The 26,444-nt window shown below is 43.9% G+C and overlaps 1 protein-coding gene across 2 annotated transcripts in view; it reads left to right on the forward strand.

Moving 5' to 3' along the window:
* CWC27 (CWC27 spliceosome associated cyclophilin) overlaps positions 1–26,444 on the forward strand; it is a 95,808-nt gene that overhangs the window by 66,174 nt on the left and 3,190 nt on the right. For both annotated transcript variants that reach the window (XM_077347233.1, XM_077347234.1), the window contains 2 exons: positions 3,200–3,315; positions 4,931–5,034. In XM_077347233.1, the coding sequence (XP_077203348.1) occupies positions 3,200–3,315; positions 4,931–5,034 (220 nt within the window). The remainder of the gene's footprint in view (positions 1–3,199; positions 3,316–4,930; positions 5,035–26,444) is intronic.

Below are 26,444 nucleotides of genomic sequence, written 5' to 3' on the forward strand. Positions count from 1 at the left end.
TCAATTTAAATCCAGTCATTGCCTTGATTTCTGAACTGATTTTCTTATAGTATCACTTGACAATAGGATCATACCACTACATAAGTAAGAAATCTACTGAGATCAGACCATATTTGCAGCATTTGTTATGGTCACCCTTTTGTATTTTATTTAGTATGTGAGGGGGTAAATACTAGAAATATGTTTTAGGATAACTTTCTCTTGTATTGCTAGAAATACCATTGGCAAAATCTGAGGTGAAAATTGCTTTCCACTCAGAGCCATTAATATGCATTTGTGCTCTTTTTGTAGACTGGATTCTCATTTCACAGTATTTCTCTTGCTGTCTTCAGGGAAAGAAGAGCTTGCTTCATTCTTTAAATGTATAAGTCAATTTGAGACTTTGTAAATATTAAATAGGGGGATGTTTGGGGGATACCTCATTTTCTCCCTAGAGAATGGTCAACTCTAGATCTTTTGTTGCTGTGGTGTGGTGATTAAGAGCTGTGAACTCTAATCTGGAGAACAGGATTTGATTCTCCACTCTTCCACATAAAGCTTTCTGGGTAACCTTGGGCCAGTCACAGTTCTCTCAGAACTCTCCCAGCCTCACCCGCCTCACCCACCTCACAAACTGACTGTTGTGGACAGATTAAGATAAGGCAATTGTAAGCCTCTTTGAAATTCCTTAAGATAAAGTGAGGTATAAAAACCAACTCTTTGTCTATTCTTCTATTTAAACAATTAACATCAGCTTGGCATAGATTTATTAATCTGAAACCTAGAATGCTGCTTTTCTCCATTAATTACATTTAGTTTCATCTTCCATTAGTATAATTCCTTTCTTTATGTGTTTTGTGACACAAAAATAGTGCCTCAATAGCCTGGTAGACTCACTCAAGACAGGGCGGAATATAAATTTAAGAAATTTAATAAAAATATTTTGCAAATGATTTAAAGCTACTGCTGTGCTATACGGCTTCCCTCAACTATCATATTTTTGAAAGGATACATGGCATTAATGAAATTGAGAAAGCTCCTTACTATATTATGAACCAAACAAATGTATGCCTCAATACCCTCACACTTTGAAGGAGTAACTATTTATTTTGTTTATTCTTTACCGCCTCTTCATAATCCTGCTTGAAGCAGCTTACCATTGAAATCACCACAGTATACTAGTAAAAAGCAAGCCATTAAAAACAATTCAAGCTGAACATTCATATTTATCACTTCAATGCAAAATTCTCTGAAATAATTTACTGGTTATCCTTCATTAAACTTTTTTTTTTTTTTTTGCTATTTCCCTCCTTTTTATCAAGATGAAATGTTTATTTGTTTTTTGTTTTTTTAAGAAATGTGATTTGTGGTTTCCTCAGTGAGAGACAGGACAAAACAAGAAATCTGTCAATGGTTACCATTAAACATAAGAATGGGAGCCAGTTATTACAGCTGGAGAAGCAGTGCCTGGAGGCTGCATCAGTCAACATCCTGTAGGGCTAGTCTTGGGCGCTAAATAAAAGAGTAAACTAGGTTAAGGCAAAGTATTGCTGAAAGCCAGAAACCTGAATCCAATCTTGCAGATAGAGGAAACATTGGTTTTTTTTTGCTATTGTCTCAGCTGTAGTTTATATAATCTGTTAATTTTATGCTTATTTTAATGGTCTGAATACTGGACTGTATGCTTTCATCTTTACTTCTCTGCTGGATCAGACCAGTGGTTCACCAAGCCCAGCAACCTGTTTCACAAATTAGCCAGCAAGTTGTCCCAACTGGCCAACAAAAAGAGCATAGTGATCAAGATGTTCTCCTGATGTTTCTTTGTAGAACTAGTATCCAGAGATTTATTGCCTCTATAGATGGGTGTTTTCTTCAATCATAGTCAGTAGTCAAGTGCTTTGCATAGAGAGGGTCCCAGGGTCTATCCATAATTTTTTTTTAGCAGCTGATGTCAGAGATTTCCACCTGAGACCCTGGAGTGTTGCTGTCAGTTAAAGTAGACAATATTGATTGTGACTGACTCAGTATATATAGGAACATCATGTGTTCATAGATCTAACCTCCATGCATCTGTTTAATCCCCTTTTAAAGCCATCTCTGCTAGTGACCATCACTACTCTGTTACCACTTTTGATGTGTACCTGGTAGATTGAGCTGAAATTAGGAATAGGTGAGGAACCATTGTTTTAGCATCTAGGTTTTAACTGTCCTTTAAAATGGCAATTATATACATGTACTAGTGGATAAGCCCATTGGATGGCAAATACAATGGGCTCTAGCAGTACCCCCCACCAGCAGCAGCATCCGATAGAGCACGGAGGTGGGCAAGGGAGGGGGGGAAGTAAGCAGTCATTTTGCACTCTGTGTGTGGCCCCTCACAGAGTTTTGGGAGGGGGGAGGTGGCAGCCATTCCCCGGGCACTGGCGCAACAGCTGAGAGTCCCGCCAATCACCGTGGATTGGTCGTTGTGGGAGCTTGGTCTGTTTAGCCTGGAGAGGAGATGGCTGAGAGGGGATCTGATAACCATCTTCAAGTATTTAAAAGGCTGCCATATAGAGGATGGAGGAGAGTCATTTTCTCTTGCCCCTGGATATTCTTAGCAATGCATTGTGACAAAGCTTTCCTTTACATGCATCTAAGCCCAAATTACTTTTTCCAAATATATACATAAAGGAAGGGCTGTGGCTCTGTGGTAGAGCATCTGCCTGGCATGCAAAAAGTCCCAGGTTCAATCCCTGGTGTCTCCAGTTAAAAGATCTGGCAGAAGATCTAGCAGAAAGCCCTCTGCCTTAGACCCTGGAAAACTGCTGCCAGTCTGATTAGGCAATATCCTGATTTTGATGGACCAAGGGTCTGAGGCAGTTTCATGTGTTCATATCCATTCTCCGAAACTTGATTCAGTATGTAAAGCTGGCACAGTTTAGCAACTTTTTAGTAACCAGTGGACAGTTGTTTCTGAAATTCAATTATCTCAGTGAATTGTGCTTTCTAAACAAGCGCCTTTCTAAAAAAACTGATCTGATTCACAGAATCATAGAGTTGGAAGGGGCCATACAGGCCATCTAGTCCAACCCCCTGCTCAATGCAGGATCAGCCCAATGGTCAATGAGATATTTTAGGAAGTCATACTTTTGTTTCTTCTTTAGGCCTCCCCACTACTATCAACATGGACTATCAGCATGAATCACAAAGCAAAATGTATGTTTTTGTTGATTTCTAGATGCAGAGATGGAAATTGCCCCAAACAGTATGGTTGCAGAATATCTGAAAGAGAAGAAGAAATATGAAGAACTGAGAAAGCAACAGCCAAAAAAAGGGTCTTCTCGTGAAGATCAGGTAATAGAAATTGAAACAGCTGGGTAGTTGGCGGCCTTTCCCTCTGCTGGCTGACCTCCCAACATCACTCTCTGGTGCTCCCACTGGCCTCAGAATTAGGGAGAGGTTCCTCCTGCACCATGTTGCTTGTCCTCCTCCTGGTTATCTTGCATTCAGTCTGGGGAGGGTATCTGGATTCTTCCTCCTAAGCCTTCAGTATCCATTTTAAAAGGATGCACGGGTCTTTGTGTCATCTCTGTCCCTTGTCAGAATGCTTGCCCTCTCAGGAGTTAGCGTCAAACCCCTGTTATCACATGCTTTTTGCCATTTCACTATTGTTCCCTGCATTTACCTGTCATCTTTACACATGCCTGCCATATATAATGTACCCACCTAGAGACCCTTTTTGATCTCGTCATTTATGGTTGTAGGTGTGAAATAGCTAGTTTAGTACCTTTGGGATTCTGGCCCTTGGGCCGTTTGATGTTATGGGAACACACTATCTCTCCTCCTGGCCATGAGAAGCAGAGGCAACGAGCCCGAACCAGCTTTCACTTTTGGAAATTGGTGGGATGTATCTGGACACTTCTGTTCCCAAGCTGGTGACCAAGGGGAGCAGCGGAGACAAAGGTTAATAAAGGATATAACAATTCCAAGAGGGGTCAGTCTTAGCAAGGAAATAGAGATGCTTGCTTTGTTGTTCTTTCGAAAAAGATATTTCCTTCAACAAAGACTGCTTATTAGGAGCTATCGGGTGAACTCTCACAGTTAGAGAGTCGGTAAGTCTACAGGGGAGGCTGATCCTTGTCTTCCTGCTCAGTCATTCGAAATCACACCAATCAGCTTTGTCATGGCTGGAGTTTTGAAAAAGATTGGGCTTCTGGGTATTGACTTTTCCTCTGCCCTGCAGCCAATCCTCAGCATGGCTGGGGGAGTTTTACAAACAGGTTGGTTTATTAAACTGAAAAGAAAAACATCTATAAATGAACAGTCAAAAAAGTTACCTTAATTACATTTTAATTGTGAATACTGTGAGTATCTGAACTGTGTTAATTCAAAAACAGACGACAATTTATGGATTCTCAATCTGTGTTTTATGGAACCATGGATCTCATCAGGAGCTCCTCATGTTTCCTAATGAGAAAATTAATACCGACAAAGTGCAGATATTCAGCTGCCGAGTGCCTAGAATATGTTTCAGAATCTTCCATAACACGGTGGTTTCTTCATGGACAAATCAACATTGAAGACGTTCTTTGAAGGCTATCATCTTAGAATCTTTTTATTTAATTTTAAAGTGTTCCTTACAATCCTACAGACTGATGCAGATGAATTTTATAGCAATAATGTATTTATCATGTAGCATTTGGCTGTATTGTTATTTTGCTACACATCAATTAGGGCAACTCCAAAAATGCTTAGCTCATTTCACATTATATTTCATTCACTGAGCAAAGTAAGAAGCCTTCCTTCCACAGAAGAGCTATTTATGTTGGAGGAAGTCTCCTTAGTCTGAAAGGACTTCCTCTAATTTAAATAGGCCATCATTTACTCAGTCATATAGAGCTGCTTTGTAGTTAGTGGTACAAGTTACAAAGAACTATACAGGCTATCAATAATCATGTTTTAATTGCAGACACTGGCATTACTGGACAGTTTCAAATCAAAGCTAAACCAAGCAATAGCAGAAACACCTGAAAATGAAGTGTCTGAGCCAGAAGTGGAGGATGATGAAGGATGGTAAGTTTATCAACCTCAACTGCTAAGTCACTTATTAAGTCAGGGATTTCCAACCAGGGCTCTGTGAGAGCTCCCTAGGGGCTCCCCAGTTTCCCCCCTATATTCTGCCTTAATGGACTCAGCCACACTTCTGGCCCGGTTCCTGGGCTCCTTGAAATCTGAAAAATATTCCAGAGGCTTCTCCACGGTCAAAAGGTTGAAAAAAAGCTGTATTAAGTAGACCTGGGGTTATAGATTAGTTAGGAATGGAGGAATGTTAAATAGTAGAGACAATAAAAACTCTAGAGCATTTCATATCCATACCCATGTTCTTTTTGCCTAAACATCTGAAAGAAGTTCTTGACAGAGTGGTTCCTCAGTGGAACAGGCTTCCTCGAGAGGTGGTGGGTTCTCCTTCTTTGGAAGTTTTTAAGCAGAGGCTAGATAGTCATCTGACAGGAATGCTGATTTTATGAACTGAGGCAGATTGTGAGCGGGTGGGCAGGAAGGGATGTGCCAGTGTTTGTCTCTTGCAGCCTTTCTTCGTATACCCAGGGAATTGCTGATTGCCACTGTGGCGTGGTAGGCGAGGCTTGGAGATTTTGGTTCGTGTGTGTGTGTGGGGGGGATCACTTGGGCATGAAATTGGGGGTCACTGTGAGTGGGCAGGTAGTTGTGAGTTCCTGCACTGTGCGGGGTGTTGGACTAGATGACCGTGGAGGTTCCGACTCTATGATTTGACCCGGTGGCGAAAGAAGAAGGGAACGACAGAGAATGAGGTGGCTGGATGGAGTCACTGAAGCAGTGGGTGTGAACTGAAATGGACTCGGGGGAATGGTAGAGGACAGGAAGGCCTGGAGGATCATTGTCCATGGGGTCGCGATGGGTCGGACACGACTTCGCACCTAACAACAACAAAGGGTTTTCATGGCAACAGAAATTCGGAGGTGGTTTGACATTGCTTGCCTCTGCATAGCAACCCTGCTTCGGACAAGAACCCAGAATCCTTAAAGGTAATAAAATGTGATTTCCACAGCAGGTGCAAATAACAGTGTCTCTTCGTTACAAATATTCTAGAAACTCGGGCATTAACATAAAATCAAGTTGTTAAGAGTTGCCAGCAGATGTGGTGGTACAACGAACCCCACCCCAACAGGTGCAATCACTGCCAGCGTCATCAGGAGGTGGCCAGGTATGACTGCTGGAAAGCCTTTGGCCTGGTGGCCACATCAATGCCTAAAAGGAGGAAGATGCTGAATACAGGAGAGACTTGGGGCAGAGGGGAAGGGAGAACAGTAGGAAGATGGGAAGGCTAGGCAGACTTTTAATCTGGTGAGACAAGTTTGATTCCCTGCTCCCCCACATGCACTGATAAAGTTGTTCTAACCAAGCAGTAATATCAGGGCTCTCTCAGCCTCACCTACCTCCCAGGGTGTCTGTTGTGGGGAGAGGAAACAGAAGGCGATTGTAAGCCTCTTTGAGACTCCTTTGGGTGGAGAAAAGCAGCATATAAAAACCAACTTGTTTTTCTTCTTCTTCTTCTACATATAAAGGTTGATCGAAACATACACACACACACAAACACACATAACAACAAAACCTGGGAAGAGAGACAATAACAAGAATCTTCACTCACTGTTGGAAGACAACAACAGAGCTGCGTGTAACATTTAACTACATCTACAAGTCATTAACTCTCTCATCTCTCGTATTATCCAGAAATAAATATGCATATCTTTTGGCTAGTAAAGCTGCTGGAGTAACTTTGGGAGAGCGTCCGTGTCCTTTGTACGTGCTGTGCTGCGTACAAACCAGCAAAAAGAATTGTTATTCTTAACATGTCAGCCCAGGGCTTCATATTTCCACAATCACCTATGTGTTTTGTCTTCTAATAAATATTTAACACTATTTTCTTCTGACTTTAAAAAAGTATTTAGGGGTGGGGGAATCTTGTTAGCACAAACTGCAGCCTATTAACCTACTAAACAGTTATTTCAAATGTTATTGCACACTGTGTCATGGAACAAGTCATTAGTTACATATTGGTTCATTCTAGTCCAGTGACACCTTTAAGACCAAGAAAGTTTTATTCAAGGTATAAGCTTTCACATGCATGCATAATTCTTCAGATACTGCGAAATAGAAGTGACCAGTCCATACATATTGATAGAGGGTAAGCAGCAAATTAGCATACCATACAATGAAGATGTCTTGGTATTTAGATTTAGATTTAATTCCAGGGGAAAAAGTTAGTGAAGCAAATCAATATATCAAAATTTGAGACTGAAGTGTAAATGTACCCTTCTTAACACTGCCCCCAGGACTTAACAAGGATATTGGTTTCTTATCTCACTACATATTCTAATCTCATTCAGTTCTTACATCTGCATTCTCACCAAGGACTATACATCTTAGAATCACAGCATTGGAATCTCCAGAATTCAGCCTGGTCTGGAGGAAATTCGCCTACCATCCCACAGTGGCGATCAGCAATTCCCTGGCTATGCAAGGAAGAGCCACCAGAGACAAACACTGTCTAACTGTCAGGAACTTCTTTCAGATGTTTAGCCAAAAATTCTTTTGAATTAATTTCAACCTATTAGGGCAACAGAAAACAACTCTGCTCCATCTTCTTTATGACAGCCCTTCAAGTATTTGAAGATGGTTATCATAGCACCTCTTAGTCGTCTTCTCTCCAGGATGAATTGCTCCTAGCCACCTGCCGCCTTCAGTGCAGTAGCCCTCTGGGAGCTTAAGGGCCATTCTGTCCCTGCTCATTCAAAGGCTTTCTGTTCACCTCAAAGGTGAAGGAAAGGATGGCTTCTGCTGCATATATGGAGCGTAATAGCAGGGCCCAGCATCCTGCTCGTTTCACTCGAGTGAAGTGGCTTGAGGACAGTGACATTTGGTAGCCCAAAGGCTATAAAAAGCATCTAAGGATCTTATGGTTGAGAGACAGAGGTTTGGAGTATAAAAGTCAAATTTATTTCTGAGTTCAGAATCCCCCCCTCCTCGCTCCTTTTCACTGCCTTCAACTGGTTTGGGTGGCTGGATCCAATTGTGGCAACTTTGAAGGAATTTTTAGTACTGAATTCCAGCCTGTCCCTCAAAATACAGCGGTGTGCTTAAGATGATTTATTATAAATATATATTGTGTGTGTGTGTGTGTGATATGCATAAATTATATGATTCCTAGACCATTTTGTAGGTCACGGTTGCTACTTTTATGGGAAGTGAAAGCCCAGCCAGTATACTGTGCAGTTCTGTCAGGGTGTGTTATCTGAAGTAAAATGATTGCCTTTAAGACATTCTTATGTGTCCACATGAGTGGCCACACATTGAGGTATAATTTTCATTCTCTGTCAAGATAGAAGCCATTACCAATTTGTTATATTTTCTTTTATTTGGCCATTCCCCCTCCACCCCCCTGCATTTTTGGCAGGATTGTCATGTTGGCATAGATCGTAGCAGACATTTGGTCCTTTTCAGAAGTATTTTACTTCTCTGCACAAAAAAACATTTTTTTAATTACAACTGTATTGTAAGCAGTGTACATGGTGCTTGATAATTACTACCAGACGTTACCATTTTACAAGGTATTTGAAGGAGGCATTGTTAAAAAAGATCTGAAGCAAGCTTGATGGTCTAGTGTTCTTTTCTGAGGCTTAGAAACTCTTCTTGGGACACACCACTGAAATCTGAGCTCCCACAACAGCTCTCTCAGCACCCATAGCTTGCTGAGCTACACAATGCAGAGGGCGATAAAAGTGAAAGTTATAGATGCTGACAGGACACTTGTCAGGCTGTTGATGAAGCCCCATGCATGAGCTGTGTGTCTCCTGCACAATCAGCCTCGATGTTCATGGAAACTGTAGTTACTGCATTTACTCATCCTTTCTTGGCAGTGGGTGAAGATGAGGTGTTCAGTGCTGATAAATCTCACACCAACTATTTTCATGACTGTTATTAACGAGGTGGCTTTGACCTTCTTGAGTTTTTGTTTCAAAGTTTATGTTCATAGCCTCAGTGTGTTTTTTCCCCCTGTATTTTGCGTGGGATAGCTAATGGCAGTTGCTCAATTTCCCGGCGTCCTTTCAAGTGGGGGTTCTGTTTCATTGGCTCCCTTTTGACAATTTGGGAAGCTCTGCAAAGAAGAGCAGATTGAAGAGTCTTGCAGAGTCACAGATCTATGTAGAGGCAGAGGAAGCTTAAAGCTCTGCCTTCTATTTCACCTTTCTTTTATTTCTAGAGAAGATCAGGCTAATTGCTTGGTCACTAGAGGATACTTGCTATCACACTGAATGGATCTGTGGAGATCAGGCTGAATTCTGAAAGGCTCCCAGTAAGTACTGTGTGACATAGAAAGCGGGCTTCAGGGTTTAGTACAGAATAGGGATGTACGAGGGGGGGGGATTTCCCCCCGGATTTGGGTATACTGGACCTGAGAAATATCAGTATTTCCCAATATTCATGAATCCAAATACTGATAGGGGATTTGGATTTGACAGATATTTGGGAAATTAACCATTGTCACACCAGAGAATCCCAGCAGGGTTTTTTAAGAAACAAGGGCAATGTCATGACCTTGTACGTCTTCCCAATGAAAAACCCCTTAGCGTCTTAGCCAAAAGCATTTTTTGAAGCAGTCGAGCAAAATCCATGAAGCTGCTTTGTTGAATCTGAAATCAGTTCCCTCTACAGAATCACTATACTGTTCTGACATCCACTTCCTCAGCATCATTTTACACCATCTCACCTCACCTCAGGCGAGGTGACGCCTACCCCTTTTTCCACAGGAAAGGAAAGACTCGAGTGTTGTTCCCAGGTGAGAATTCCAATCTCCATGTGAAACACTTCAAGGCCATAGAACCAGATAGCCAGTGCCATCCACTACCCACACACACACACACACACACCCAGCATCAAAGAATAAACATCCCCTTCCCATCTTATCTGACACAAAGGGGTGAAAGAGTTTAGACTAACACTCTCCTGGGAAACGGATCTGCTTTGGGCCATGCCAAATGACCCTGCATCCCTTCCAGTACAGAGGGGCAATAAACGCATAGCAAGTCACATCCGGAATACAGCAATACAAATGAATAAAAGCATGGCAGACCTATGATTCCAAGCATAGGTCATGACAGGCAGTAGAAGCCCAGCAGAACTCTCAGAAGTACTGGATAGGCAGGCACATTTGCTAGTCCACCTAAACCAAGGCCAGCCCAATACCTAGAAGCCCAGTAATGCTTTGTTTTCTTCCAAAGCCAAGGGCAAACCGAGAGAAACTTTATATACCATTTCCCCAGGAAAGGCCTCCAAAAATTAGATGGAGGGGGTTGTGCCCTGCCTGATCCTTCTCGCTCAGCAGGAGCAGTACACAACAACTGTGAAGAAATGCATTTTTTTTGGAAGATTGAATTGAGTTTTTTTAACAGTTTTCTCTCTCTCAGCAGACAGTGGCCAGGATGAAAGAAGTTAGCCAGTGGCTTTCCAGGCTCACAGAATCACAGAATTATAGAGTTGGAATGGGCCATGCAAGCCATCTAGTCCAACCCCCTGCTCAACGCAGGATCAGCCCAAAGCATCCTAAAGCTCCTCACTTCAGCTACCACTTACGAAATTCTAATAGGTCCAGCTAAAGACAATGGGATGGTCAAGCCTCCCCCTCCAAACAGGGAACAGAAGGTTGAAGGACTTTAGACCAGGGGTAGTCAAACTGCGGCCCTTTGGATGTCCATGGACTATAATTCCCATGAGCCCCTGCCAGCCTCCAGGAAGTGCCTCTTTAACCCAGCCTGGCCAGGTCAGTGGGTGGAGAAACAGATGATAAAAACTCCTTGCAGCAAGGAGGAGGTTTCTTTGGTGCTGGGTCCATCAGAGCAGGTAGAATTAACTGAGTTCTGGGAAAGGCAGCCATTTTGACTATTCACTTGCTTGAAGGAGTTGAAGGAAACTTCAAGATAGTGGAACCTTTGTAGAGACTTGCAACTTCTTAAGCTGTGGAGACTGTCCACAGCTTAACATCTGATAGGTCGTTTATAGAGAGAGAGAGACAGATGAATTGGCTAGTCCTTTTGGCTCCCTTGCTCAATATCATGCTGTGCTAAAAGTATGCTTATGAACACTTTCGTTTAACCTGGGATGCTGATAGTGGTTCTCTGTACCACATAGATCTCCACCATCTCAAACATCTTTAAACCTCCCCACGCTCCGGAGGACTGGGAGGAATAAAGGAGTAAGGGCAAGTGGGGAGGAGTTAGGGCGGGCCCTGTCCGGGATAAAAACTCGGAGGGCCCAATCAGGAGCCGCGAAGCGGCTCCTGATTGGGCCCTCCAAGTGTCACTCGAGGGCCAAGCAGCCAATGGAGAGTTGCCGCTCAGAGGAAGAAGCCTTCCCCAGCGGTAAGTCCTCCGGCCGGCTTCCCCTCGCCCAGGGAGCCTTCTGCCGGGCCCTGGGGCAGGCTCGCCTGCCCTTGAGCCGGGCAGAAGGCCACAAAGCCCACTCCCGAAGTCCCGAGCCTTCTGCCAGGCCCTGGAGCAGCCGAGCCTGCTCCTAGGCCTGGCAGTAGGCCGCGGAGCCCACCGCCCCCGTCCCGAGCCTTCTGCCAGGCCCTGGAGCAGCCGAGCCTGCTCCTAGGCCTGGCAGTAGGCCGCGGAGCCCACCGGAGCAGCCGAGCCTGCTCCTAGGCCTGGCAGTAGGCCGCGGAGCCCACCGCCCCCGTCCCGAGCCTTCTGCCAGGCCCTGGAGCAGCCGAGACTGCCCCTGGGCCCAGCAGAAGGTCCCAAGCCCACCTACCTTACTCTGTTCCTCCCTTCCTCCCAGCATTCCCTTTCTCCTTCCCTTCCTCCCATCATTCCCTTTGTTTTTCCCTTTCTCCCTTCCTCCCTCTCTTCCATCTGCCTCTTTCTGTTTCTCTCCCTCTTCTTCTGTCTCTATCTTCCTCCCTTTCTTTCTGTCTCTCTCCTTTTCCTCCTTCCTTCGCCCCATCCCTCCACCCACCCATCATGCTAGGGCCCGCTGTATTTTGCCCGCAGCGGGCTTAATATCTAGTGCTATCATAAAACAGAGCTCCAGGAGGGAGGGATGCTTGCAGTTGATGAATGGCTATTCTTCCAGGAGCACAGCAAGTAGTACATTGTCCCCATGGTGCTAAGCAATGGCAACTGGAGACACAGAGACAAGGCCTCAGAATAGGACCTTCTAAGTGGGCAATTATATACATGGGTCAGGTGGTGGCAGTTAAAAGACAAGCCTCTCCAAGTGTGGGAAAAACCTTGGAGTGAGCAGGGTGGAATAGGGCCTGTGGGCCTGAGCAGGGCCATCCCACCATACCAGTCATCATTGCCTCATTGTGATGGCAACACCATGGGGTGCACCTCCACCTCTTCTCTTGAGCCACTTTTCCTGTTCCTCCTCAGGCCTAATGATCTTTGGAGGAACCAAAGTAGGGGCATCCAGCCCTTCTCTAGCTCCTCCAGAGACCCCCGTGTCCCTGGAGTGAGCTCCAGAGCCAGAACACTCTCATCCTCAAAACTCACCCCAAAAGACAGGTCAGGCAGGTGAGCCTCAGCAACAACAGTAAAGGAGGTTCTGCCTGAGCAGCAGACCTCTGCCTAGTGCCAGCACCAGCAGGGCACCTCTTCAGGGGGTGACCCTGCTATAAATGATAAGGATTTCTTGTTCAGTCAAGCCACTTGCTGTCTTTACTCTTCTCCAGGCAGGCAGGCAGGAAGGATCTGATATGAAGTCCACAGCAAAATCTCTCTCGAGCAGCAGGAGTCAGGCTCAGAGCAGCAGTTGAAGCCAAAGATAGAGTCAAGGCACAGTCTTCAAACCTCTCTCAACAATTGAGTCTAGATCAGCCAGGACCTTGCTCTTATGCTCTGCCCATGTAAAGAAGAATTTAAAAAAAGAAAAAACTTCCGTGACCTAAAATCCTATTTGCCAAATTCTCCCCCCCCCCCCCGCCTGTTCCTTGGAAAATGTGTGGAGAAAGCATGGCAGTTTTTTAGTTAAACTTCACATTTGAAGCAACAACCTTGCAGGTTGCAAACCTGTAATGTTTCACTTCAGATAAATTTCCATGAGTAGCTCCCATTTCTGTAGTGTGCCCAAATACATCCCTTTACTTTGCCCAAATAAATAAATGTCTGTCCTTCACTTATAATTGGGGAAGTAATCCATCATACTTGGGGATGACATCATAACCTGTCATCACGTCTCCTACTAGCAAGGATCCAATGGGTAGATGGGTCAAATTATCAGTGTGCAAAGGCATGTTGAAACTCTCTCTCCTGAGTCCCCCCCCCCCCAACCAGCATACAAAACCTCTCACTTCTTCAAGGCATCTCGCTTTTATTATATAGTTAATAGTAACACATACCACAGGGGTGCCAGTGTTAGTTTTCTGCATTCTAAATAACAGAGTCCTGTGGCATTTTAAATACTGGCAAATTTTATTGTGGCATAAACGTTCAAGAGAAGTACACTCTGGTTAACAAAAGCTTATGCTATAATACAGGGGTAGTCAACCTGTGGTCCTCCAGATGTCCATGGACTACAATTCCCAAGCATTTGCTGGCAGGAGCTCATGGGAATTGTAGTCCATGGACATCTGGAGGACCACAGGTTGACTACCCCTGCTATAATAGATTTGTCTGAAATCTATTCAGTTTTTCAGTTTTGAGATCAACTTTTTTTTTCCGTTTTTCAGTTTTGAGATCCACTTGCACTCAGCATCTGACTTTGGGGACAAAAAAACATTTCTTGCGGACGGCTTGACTTTGTGCTGTTTAATAGACAACCATATGTATTAGAAGTTGCAAACTTTTTGAGGATATGTAGAGTAGAAAAATCCGAGCACAGCAAAGTTTACACTGGAGGGCAGGACTGCATGAGGTGCAGAACAAAGTCCGGAATAAATGATGTATGGAAGATAAAGCCAAGTGTATACATTAACACAAAACATGCTGTGCTGTTTGCCCCAAATCCATTATTTAAGGAAGGATGAGAGAATCGGGACCTCTTTGCATTCTTCAGATTTGTGATGAAAATGTGGCACATGCACTAGGAAGTGGATGTCTGGTTTCCTTCTTTCTGCATTATATGGAGAGAGGGCAGCATTCATCCAGCACAGTCTGGCAGGAGCTCATGGGAACTGTAGTCCATGGACATCTGGAGGACCACAGGTTGACTACCCCTGTGCTAGGTGGTTAACTATTTTTTATTACAGGGGCTTAATTTTCTTTTTGGATCCAGATTGTTGGTTTGGGAAGCTGTTATATAAACATATTCCGCTCTGGAAGTGATTATTCCAGCAGTTACAAAAGCATGCACAGTCTGAGTTAACATGTTGAGCAACATAGTTAAATATGTTCCCTGGCTATCTTTCTCGTATGTAGCATCAGGGCCTTCAAATGTCAGCATTCTGCATTTAGATGTGTTTGATTTTTGAATGCTTCATAATTTTCATGCTAAGGAGTTTGCTTCTGGTTGGAAGTAAAAAAAATTCAGGGGAACAGAAAAATTATTTAAAATGACAGCTTGAGAACAATATAAATTTCCCATGAAAGTCAGATTGTTTGGAGGATGAGGTATATATTCAGTTTAGACAAAATTTAATTTGTGACTGGAGCAAAGAAGAAGTAGAGCTGGTTTTTATATTCCACTTTTCACTACCCAAAGGAGTCCCAAAGCAGCTAACAAACACCTTTCCTCTCCCCATAACAGACACCCTGAGAGGTAGGTAGGGCTGAGAGAGCTCTAAGAGAACTGCTCTGTGAGACCAACTCTAAGAAAACTGTGACTAGCCCAAGGTCACCCCGCTGGCTGCCTATGGAGGACGGGGGAATCAAACCCAGTTCTCTATATTAGAGGCTGCCACTCCTAACCACTACGCCAAGGAGACGTGGAGTAGCATGATCGGATCATGAAATTAACTCCCATGCTCACAATCCGGGAGAACAAGCTTAAAAGAGTTATGGTTAAATAAATACAAATAAACCACCAGGTCTGGAAGAGTGTGTCATCAGCATTTTTGTGAAGATTGTGAGCCACTCCATATAACAAGGAAGATCCATCATCTTAGCGATCCCCAACCTGTGGGCCGCAGACCACATGTGGTCCTTCGACTAATTGGAGGTAGGCCCCGAAGGACGCCTTCTTCCCCCCCCGGCCCTTTACTTCATCCCCCCCCCGGCCCTTTACAACAACTATACACTTCGGGTGTCATTGTTGCAGGGAAACAAGCTCAGGGTTCCCATTGATTTGTCATTGTCATGAGTTAAAATTTCCATGAAAATAAAATGTTCCTTATGTTCATTGTTGTGGCGTGTCTGTATCTTATTTTGAAGGGATGTTTAAACATTACTATAGCGATCAGAGAGCGTTAGGGCAGTGGTTGAGAGTAGAGGAGTAAACTACCCCCTCCACCGGGCCTCAGTAAAAGGCATTGAGTGGTCCCCGGCGTTGAGTGGTCCCTGGTGATAAAAAGGTTGGGGACCACTGATATAACTGACCAATGCCATTTTAGTAACCAGTTATAGTTCAAAGGGGAGCTATATGTTAGATTCTGTGCTAGCCCAAGGGATTTACAGTGCAATCTTAACTTACTGAAACCTCTCTAAATCATTAATTTTGAATTACTCTGCTTAGGATCACACTTTTAGGCCCTTCAGTTTCCAATGTATTGAGTACAATAGAATTGTTTGCTGTCTCTTTACTCCAGTGATCAATCAAGTTGTTGATGTTGTTAGCATTCTGGCTAATTTTTCAGGTTTGAGAGATGTCTAGAGGGGTGTCTAGAATGGTCTAACTAGCGGTCCCCAACCTTTCTCAGGTCGGAGTGAGGAAGGCCTGGAGGATCATTGTCCATGGGGTCGCGATGGGTCAGACACGACTTCGCACCTAACAACAACAACAAATGCCATTACTTTAAGTATGCTGGGAGAAAAGTCTAGTCCTGGTCATAAACATTGAAGCAGTCTCCATGAGGCAGGACTTTGACCCTTTCTTTAGTGAGTCTCCTTGGGAAGTGAGTCTCCATCTTCAAACAGATTAAGGTTCGATCCTCCGTATGTGTTGGTTACTGCAAGCCTGTTCTGAGGGAGTGCGGCTTGGCTCAGCAGGGAGCTTCAAGAATGTGAGCCTCAGCTAGGACGTTAGACCAACTGGGCTGTTGACCAGCAGTCAGGTAGTTCCGATGTCTTATAAGACATGGTTTATAACATTGTGTACACCAGCATGCTGTCTGGGATGACATCTGGCCTTCGCATCATCATGCCTCATACCCATCTGCGTTACTGCTATGTTCTCTCTAAAGCCCTCGGTTAATCTTTTATCAAACCATCTGAAGTATGTTTATGAAGCAGTTTTGGGAAATGTTTTTAAGTATAGGTTATGTGTGAACTATTCCTGTAAATGACTGAACAGAAGGCATCATGTCTGCGCTTTGCACAGTGGAAATGCTGAAAGCATAAATCATAATGGTTTTATATGTCTGTGTTTCTGTTGCTGTTGCAAAACCCAGTCTCCCCCCCCCCGTCCCTCCCCCAAGTAACACTGTGTCAGGGTTGTGACTCCTGATGGTTTGGCTTTTCTCGGACACATTAATATCCCACTAGACAGGTTGTTCAGAATGTTTTAAGAGCAAAATGACCACTTTGGGCCTCTTAAAAGAAGAAGAAAAGATAAATCTGTGAAAGGAGATTTACAAAGTAGAGTTTATGTTGTCATCGGCCGTATTCCCCCCCCCCCCCAAAAAAAGAAGAAGAAGAATGGAATGTTTGACTGGAGTCACTGCCTGCACAAGGTTCTCTGTAGGCCACATTGTCTCAGTGGTGTGCATGTGCAAGTGTGTGTAAAAATACCCCAACCACACCTAGAGAGTTAATACTACTCTAATTCTAAGCATGCTTCCAAGCAGTTTTCTGCTGAAGGTGATGAGAGAATTGATACATGTTTTTCCCCTGCTCTTGCATGAACATAAGAAGAGCCCTGTCAAATCAGACCAGTGGTCCATTAGTCCAACATCCTGCCTCATCCAGTGGCCAGCCAATTACTAGAGAGAACCAACAACAGGGCATAGAGGCCAAGGCCTTCCCCAGATGTCTTGTCCGGCACTAGTATTCAGGGGCTTAATGCCTCTGAATATGGGTGCTGCCTTTGGTTATCTTGCTAGTAGCTATGTATGCAGCTGATGTTACTAAGCAGATTGAGCTAGGGATCACTAGCCCTTCATCAGCAATATTTTATTTAAATATATTTGTCTCCATGGCTCCCTCTTAGAGATTGAAAGCAGCTACAGTGAAATAATGAAAATATGTGTTACACACATAAAATACAGTACCAGTGTGCCAACAGTCCTTATGCTTGGGCATTTGGCCACATTCCTAGGTTTCAATATCTGTAACAGGGAGGGAAAGAGAAACTCAGATTTTATATAGTTGGCAGAGATTCACACATACACACACACGCGCACACACTTCACACGCACACATATATATACCGGCCACCATTATGAGAAGAATATAATTTAGAGTTTAGTTTAGAGATTTGTTTTAGAAGAGTACAACAGAATATTCAAGTGTGCTATATAAATGCTAGTATTTGCAGACCATAGTCAGAGCATGTCTGCAGTCTGTATGCTGGCTCCTTCTCTTGGCCGTAGTCAGAAGCAGTGCCACCCTTGGGGTTCTCAAAAGTGGGTTTATTATCTGGACCTACAGAGCCGTACTGTAAGTTCATCCCTGTTTTCTGATTGATCAGTTTACCATTAAAATTATCAGGCTGCATAATGGTGCTGTGTGTCATATAAATTATAAGCCCTACTCACCGAAATCTATTGTACTCCTCCTCTAGAAGTGTCATCTTCAAAGCTATTTAGAAAAATATATGCTCTACCCCTCTCTGAAGGGTTCTTCCTGTCAGGAAACACTTTGATCAACTTAATTGGTAGTTCTGTTCCTCATAGCTCAAAAAGACAATCCTTCTGATCTGTAAATCTGGATAGCGACACCTTTCTGGTAGAAATGTGTGCTTATCCTTCACGCCTGCCGTTTTTGTTTTAGAGCCTATGTATTCAATTATGCAGCTCTGCGGCCATAGGAAATTAGATCTGATATCACAAACAACCTGGGGCAGGACTGGTGAGAAATCGTATAGCTTTGAAAAGTCATAATTGTATATCCCTTAGCGTTTGTTTCTTTCATGAACACTAGGACTAGTTTGTTTGTTTTGGGGTCTTCTCCCAGTAATGGCAATTGATGTTTAATTGTTCAATTTACTACTGTTACAGGCTTAGCTTGCTAGCATGGGGCTGAAGGAATTGCCATGCCTAATTTGGAAATTCTGGGGTATAGTTTGTAGCGTAAACTTCTGAGGGGAGGGCATGACTCAGTAGCATCTGCTCTTCATGTAGACAGGGTCCATTTCAGTACCTGGCATCTCCAGTCAAAAGGACAAGGTGCGAAAGACTCTAGAGAGCACCTGCTGGGGCGATAGGAACCTTGATAGACAGTGTTACAACACAGCACAGGACAGCTTCATGTGTGCTTAGCTAAGAGTGAAATTCTGTGCAGAGTTACACCGTTCTGTCATGGACGTCAATACAATTAAAAGGGATTAACTCTGCTCTGGATCTCACTGTTTGCTGTCTCTTCGGTTCATTTGGTACATTTCTGTATGAACCCTTAATTAGCTGTTTTCTGATAAAGAACTCTGATAAACTATTTCCAATTTGCCTGGAAACTCTGAGGCTTTTGCCGATTTTATTGAGAGTTTTACTGAATTATGGTAATCAAGATAATGAAAATAATGGATGTAAAAAGGTGTGAATCCTGCTCAAATACAGACAAGGAGGTGCTTCTTTGGCTCCAGGGTTGCTGATCCCATTGGCGGTTCCTTTAAATCGCAGGTAACCTGATGGCAGTGATCATTCAACTAGAGTCTACTCAAAATTTAGTTACTTTATTCCCTAATAATGCAGTTGGCCATTAACAGCCAGTATTGAGCCTGACTGGACAAGAGTAGCTACTTTCCATGAATCAAGACCACATTTATTTATTTATTTTTATTTATTATACCACCTCTTATGGTGACATCTTAGGATAGTGTACATAGAACCAATGGGGAGCGGAAAGGTACATTGTACATTTGTGAATGACATAGCAGTTATAACAGTAGTATTGATTGGGTAGGTACAACAGTTAGGGAACAAACAGGAACATTATTGGATGTCAGGAGTTGCCTGTAAGGGACCAGGTTGTAAGCAGGTCCTCGTTGATGGCCCTCACCTGAAAGCCCAGCAGAAGAGCACCATTTTTCAGGCCTTACAGAATTGTTCAAGTTCCGGTAGGGCCTTGATTTCAAGAGTAGAACTGACAATAAAGTTGACGGTAGATCGTTACATTGGCTGTCCCTGTTTCTCCAATTTATGGGAGATGGAGCAACCCCTGTGATTGTTTCCTAATTCACAGTGGTAATGGCCAGGAAGATGTACATGCCAATGCAAGCATTTTTACACATTGGATTCCAGAGTGACTTTTCTGCTCAGGGACAAAACTTCTGTCAATGGGACAGAAATTTCCTGCCTCTGATTCTTCCACTGCAATCAGTTTATTTCCCTGAAATTTTGCTCCTCGGGAGGATATGGGAACATGTCAGGGATCTGCATCAGAGAGAAGTAGTTGGTGGAAATTACAGGGTCTCTTCCGTGAGCAGAAAATTTAGTCTGGATCCAAGCCATCTTTTATTTATTTGGAGAATGGAGTTAGTATCAGTGCATTCTAAGCTTATATTTTCAGATGAGTTCTTCAGTATTTCTTTCAAAATATTTGAACATGCATTTAGATTGTATTTACTCAAAAGGAAGACAAGATTTGTTGGCTTCCTAAGGGGGGGGGGGGCTGTCTTGCACTTGGGTCTACAGATCTCGTGGGTGTGAGAAGAGATTCACTGCATTGACAGAGAGACCTTTGGGGAAAACATGTGAGCTCATTCTGCAGCAGAGGAGCACAGCAATGAAAAAGAACCGCTTTCACAAATACTACCTTTCAAGCATTTCAAAGGGAGAGAGGAGGAGTCAGGTAACCTTTCCGGCTGAGTTTAATAATAATTGCAGCTCCTTGCCTGGCAAAAATGGTAACAAGGGGTAGGAACAGCAGGAGTGGATTTGCTCCTCAGCTGACTCAAGTTTCTGGCTCATAATAATACTCCACATTAGCTTTTGCTTCTTCCCTACGCTTCAGGCCAAAGCTCTTTTTCCCCCAGAGAAAGAAATGCCAAAAAAGCTATTTAGCTCAATATTAGCTATAGTTGTTGAATATGTGGCCATTTTAGCTAAGGATAGAAGAGGTAATTAGTTTTAACTGTCCTGCTGGGTAGGAGGTATAACACCTTTTGTTGGGAAAGTTGTGATCCCCTAGCCTACAGAAGCATTGTGTGGGGGTGCATTCCAAAAGAGACTTAACACCCTCCTAAGCTCATTGATTCCAATTGATTTATAAGAGTGTAATTCTGTTGGTGAATGCACTACCAGTTAGTTCATTTATGTTGTTCATTTATGTGAGCCGTTGCTTAGTAGTTCAACTCTTGGGAGACTAGGGTTGCCTGGCAACCAGCCAGAGTCCAAGGGGCAGGGATATGTGGGGGTGGTTGATAGCCATGAGAAAACCCAGGGATCACTGAAAACTCTATGGTTTTTGCCATAGAGTATTTGCCAATTCCTAGAGTGGCTACCTGGGCAGGGGAAGCAGTCTCCTGCTTTTGAACAGTATGAAACAGTGTGATCCAATACGACTTCTGGAGTTACAGTACAAATAAGTGCATGAAGTGAAAGTGTGTATATTATTTCTTCTACTATTCACTATGTAATAATGTAACTTACATGGCTGTCTTTTGTGGGAGGGGCTATTTAAAATATGTTATTTACTTTGACTTATAACCTCTATTTTGGGGGGGGGTCATCTTACATTCAGGTTGTTGTCCTAAAAATCTAAGAAAAAAAGAAAGAAGTCTGTGGAGTGGCCTCTGTCACAAAGAAAGGATTGGAAATGGGAAGTCCACTGAACAATCCTTCTGGCCCATGTCCTGTACAGACTTGCTTGTTCAAAATCCAGAGAGTTTCTGGCTTGAAAGGAAACAGGACCAAGGGGTCAGTTAGTTAACTAGGCTGTGGCCGCCGTGCACGATGTTTAGCATCCCAAGTGCTAACTCTCGTTTAAAGCATTGGAGAATGGAATTAGTATCAGTGTAACCTAACTGACTTTCTGTGCAGTGGGATCACCCCCAGAAGAGGTGAGGGTGCAGTGGGCCCTGCTTCAGGGGAACCCAGACTGAGATCACACACTATTTTCTGAGGCTAGCCGGGGTTCGTTCTTTCAGCAATTAACTGGAAATCCCCAGGTGCTCTTGAATTTCCCCCTTCTCACCTTATATGCTGATTACTCACCAGATGCTCCTGAACAAAAGCTGATAGCACAAAACAATGTCAGTGATAAGTGGATTGGCTCTCCCCCCCCCCCATCCTTCTTCAGTGCAGTCAGCCCGTAAACCTTATATCTCCTCTGAGGGAGCCTGCCAGATGATAAGAAGAAATGACTCTGTCCAGGAGGTTCTGATGTTTTATTTCCCTTCTAGCCTGAAAGCAACTACTTTGAAACATTCTAGTACCTTTTGTTAATCAAGAATTCATTTATTCCCTTCAGTGGCTTGGGAGTTAAAGAGACTTTGTTAACTTGCAGGGACCTCATTTTGGCCTTGAGAGATTTGTTTATGAATTCTCTTCAGCAATTAGCTTTATTGTTTGGACTTTAGAGATGGTACATCCGTCTTTCTCGCATGGCTCCCACTCATTAACCTTTTTTATCGTGGTTTTGGGTTTGTACCAAGAGTCCCCCTGCCTCGTGATTAATTAGCTGCTCCCACCGGGCTTTTAAAATAAGCTTTTTTAAAACTGGCAATTACCAATGCAGGCCATTGCAAGTTGCTGCTGCAGAATCTTCATTCCATTCAGCAAGGCTCATGCAAGCCCCGCCAAAATGGAGTGGAGGGAGCCTGGTGACCGTGGACTTGTGATGTCATCACAGCCACTGCCTTGCTGGATTTCACCCTCCTGCTTTATTTGCAATTCCATGACCCGCTGCCCTTAACGAAGCAAGTGGCAAAAAGGATCCGGATCTCGGTCAAAAGTACCTGGATCTTGGCCTAGGTGCCAGCTCTTGGGTTTTTCTGCCATATGAAGCAGCTGGCCTCAGCCGTAGCCAAAAGAGTAGCGATAGGTTTGGTTTTTAATTTGTTGCAGCAGTTCAGTCCAAGGTCCCTGATTTATTTAACGGGAAGGAGCTTGTTGTTGTTGTTGTTTTAGTTGCGAACGGTGTAGATAAGTTAACACGTAATGAGGTTTGTGAGTGCCAAGGCTGATTTTGTGATTGTGGTCTATTTTGCAGGCCAAGTTATAGAGAGTTAAACGTGCCTAAGCCAATGAAATCAAAATCCTTTGGCATGCCTAGCTCTGAACAGGCTCGGGTTAAATTTTTATTGACTTTTGGATTTAACATTTTACCTCCCCCCTCCCAGCTATTTGTTTCTCCTTTGTTTTCTGTTCTTATTTCATTTGTGCTTGCTTGCTTGATCTCTGGTCCTTCCTTTCTTTGCACTTCTTCCTCAATTTATTTTTCGTTTTGGCCTCCTCTGTTCCTCCTCCGTCTCTCCTCTTCCTGTGCCACCCGCTCCGCTGTTGGAAATGCACAGAGTGCCAGTGAGTTCATTCTTCCAGAACAGCTAACACTTCTTTTCCAGGGGAAGGAGACCCCCTTTGCCTTTGATCTGCAGACTTTCTCATCTGTTCTGCCTGCCTGCCTGTTGAGTGTGTGCTGCACAGTCATAGGGCAACTGAAGACAGAGTGTTGCAACATTTTCTCTGTTGTTTGTGGCTCAACTTTTCAAATACAATGACTCAAGAATATTGGCAGGAATCTTTAGGATTTAAAGGAATACTTCCCTGGTTATATACCCCCCCCCTTTATGGGCAGGTAACAAGGGCATTATGAAACAACGGGCACATTTGGGGGCTACCTTAAGGTAGGCCATAATCCTGAGCACAATGATTCTGTCCACTGCTAGGGCATGACTAGCAGGGACCTGGGGCAAGTACCTGGGCCATTATCTGTCTGCCATATAGAGATATAGTCTTGCAACCTGCTCCAGTGAGGGGAGAGCAGCAGATCCAAGAGTATGTATTGGGTCAGGATTGGCTCTCTGGACTCATTTGTTTCCCAAAGTTGGCAGGGTTCGGGCTGTGGTATCCTTCCTTCTCAAACATCCTGAAATTTAATCTTTTGAACAGCCCTAATGGCACATAAAGAAATAAAATTGTGGCAGATGCACGGAGCCCCTGAGATGCCGCAATCCAAAGAAGCATGTGCACTGTGTCCCTAGAGTAGTTTTGAATCCCCCCCCCCCAAATTTAAAATATCTGCTATAGAAGAACTGGGGGGTTTATACCCCATTTTTCATTGCCCAAAGGAGTCCCATTTATAAACACCTTTCACTTCCTCTCCCCACAACAGACACCCCGTGAGTTAGGTGGGGCTGAGAGAGTTCTACGAGAATTGCTCTGTGAGATCAGCCCTAAGAGAACTGTGACTTGCCCAAGATCACCCAGCTGTCTGCCTATGGAAGAGGAATGAGGAATCAAACCCACTTTCCAGATTAGAGTCTGCTGCTCTTAACCACTATACCACACTGGGTCTCAGGAACTGTTCCACAGTAAATATATGCACTCCAGCTTTCATAGGGCAAGTTTGAGTATTTGTTTGGATGATGGTCATCATGCGAAACAAAGTTCCATTGATTTCCAGGGGGGGTTGCAGCTAAATGTGCTTAACATTCTCCTAGTGTCACTTAAACCTGCTTAGGAATATTCCTTTTCCAAAGCTTGGAGCTTTTAGGCTGCCCCTCTTTCCTCAATACTTTTAGAAAGACGAGACCTCTTAAAATCAGTGAAACTTAATTGTAAGACTAGATTTATAAGGCTGAACGGACAGCAATGTTTGGAATTTTTAGGAAAGTCGCCCATTGTAGAGATGGAATCTTAGGTGTGAAAGAAATTAAAATCCCTGTGACATAGTTAGGCTGTACCTAACAAGTGAAAGTCAGAGCTTGGAAATCCTTTAAATGTATTTTGGAAGTAACTGTGCTAGCCGTCTGAAAGTTTAAAAAGCCAGCTGTTTCCTCTTTCAACTCTATACTGACAGGGTGAACCTGACATACCATATAAAATACAGTGGTGATTATTTACAATACTCATGTCTTTGGTCTACTTTGCAGTATGATTAATCATGCTAAACTAATTTGATTTTAAATATGGAAGTGATTTGTAGGCTTTCTTCATGATCTATTTACCCTCTGATATTTATCCTGGCAGCGTCCAAGGGGCACGTTTCTAACCAAGCCTTTGTTTTTGGTGAATGTGTCAGTTTGTTTCAGCAACACTTGCGGCTGTGCCTTCAGCTCTGCTATACTTTCGGAGCATGCAGAGCAGAAAATGGGCCGGGGGGGGGGGGGGGGGCTGGAAGAGTCCCTCGTGAGTAGACTCTCTGTGTGGTGTCAGGAGAACAGCTTGTTGGCTGGGACTGTACCTCTTGGCAGCAGCAGGCATCTCTCCTTGAGGAGGGAGGGTTTGTCTCATGCTCAGACTAGCCCTGTCTCAGTGGCATGAAACCAAGGCTCTTCTGAAATGGAAAGGTTTTGGTTTCTTTCCTAAAAAATCTCAACCTAGGGTTGATGGGGACATCTGATTAATTCTTGGTAAGGAGGATGGGTCTCTTGCAAAGGCTGAGACAGGCAAGATTGCATGGAGTTCCATCCATTCATCCCGTGTTTGTTTTAGCATTCAGGCAGAATCCAGGCGAGCATTAGGGAGAGAGAGAGAGAGAGAGAGTGCTAAACTGAAGCGATGACTATGCTGAGGAATCCCAGGCCCCAGATTTCTATGAGGTCTTAAGCAACCTGTCTATTCCATATGCTTAATATCATAAAGAATCAATATTCTGTGTCTGGTTCGTTATCATTGTGTCCCAGTGTCTCCTTGATCAGAGAGGCATATCATAGAGCAGGGGTAGTCAAACTGCGGCCCTCCAGATGTCCATGGACTACAATTCCCATGAGCCCCTGGCAGAGGCTCGTTAGAATTGTCATCTGGAGGGCCACAGTTTGACTACCCCTGTCATAGAACATCATAAGGCAGGATTAGCAACAGGGGCCATGGACAATCGTTAAGGGAGGTATGAGTACATCCTGGGAGGTGTGAGTACATCCTGCGCCGTTTGACATAGCATCCCACTTCAACCAATGGCTGCCACTAACAACAACAACTTTGGATTCTGTCATCTTGTTCTGATTCTTCTGGCTCATTGGTCAAATTCTGAACAAAGTGTTTTGTGTTGTTCCCTTGCTGTTTCCTCTTCCCCCATTCCAGCCATCTGATTGACTTTATTGCTTCTCTTTCGATCTTGCTGGCAAGTGAGCTGTTTCAGCTTTGACTCTGGAATTGTGTAATTCAAGCCAAGCTGCTTCTGCAGTGGAGCCATTTTACTTTCTTTGGCAATAATCATCTTATGTACTTAAAATGTTCCAAGATCCATTTGGCCTCTGTAAACACAATGGTTTTTTCTCCATTTATTTCCTTGGGCGTGTGTCTGAGAAGGCTGCCTTGGAGGTCCTGGCCTTGAGTCTTCTACGACTACATTTTGCCATATCGTTGGTGTCAGTGTGTACTACAACTACTGACTCTTCCCCAGCACTGTCTATTTAGACCATGTTTAATGTCCACTACCTTCACACTAGCAGGCAAGTGACCATGCAGTCAATATGTTGGTTTGTAACCCATCTATCTATGTTGCTAAGGATCAAATCACCAACTACCAAGAGCCCCCCACCCACCCAGGGATGGTCCCTTTTTGTCAAAAGTTACCTGTTCACTAACTGTAGAAGGGGTCCCTTCTAAGGGAACATTTCCCCTTTATTCAGAATGGGGCCCTGTTTCCCCTTGAACGTCATGCTAGTTTATCCACATAGCACTTGTGGAATTTGCTACGGGCCCCGCACTTCCTGGGGCCTTGCATGGCACCTTCCTCCATGGCTAATGGTCAGAGCCCCTCTCATTCCCCACTTCTTCCTCTTTAAAGACACTCGGAGTAACATCCCTATCCACTGGAAGGGTCCTTCTGCCCCCATTCTGGCTGCTCCTGCACAATTGTACTCTGCTAGGGCCCCACAAAACCTGAAACCGGATCCTGTGCTAGGGGCACCACAAATCCTTAAACCACCTGTGAATCACTGAAAGCTGGGGGCTGCCATTCTCAGAGCGGGACACACCTGACAATTCCCTGAGAGTCCTGTCTGTGTGGCTCACTGACTGTCTCTACTTC

Source organism: Paroedura picta, chromosome 7 (genome assembly GCF_049243985.1).
Source record: "Paroedura picta isolate Pp20150507F chromosome 7, Ppicta_v3.0, whole genome shotgun sequence".
Taxonomy (NCBI): domain Eukaryota; kingdom Metazoa; phylum Chordata; class Lepidosauria; order Squamata; family Gekkonidae; genus Paroedura; species Paroedura picta.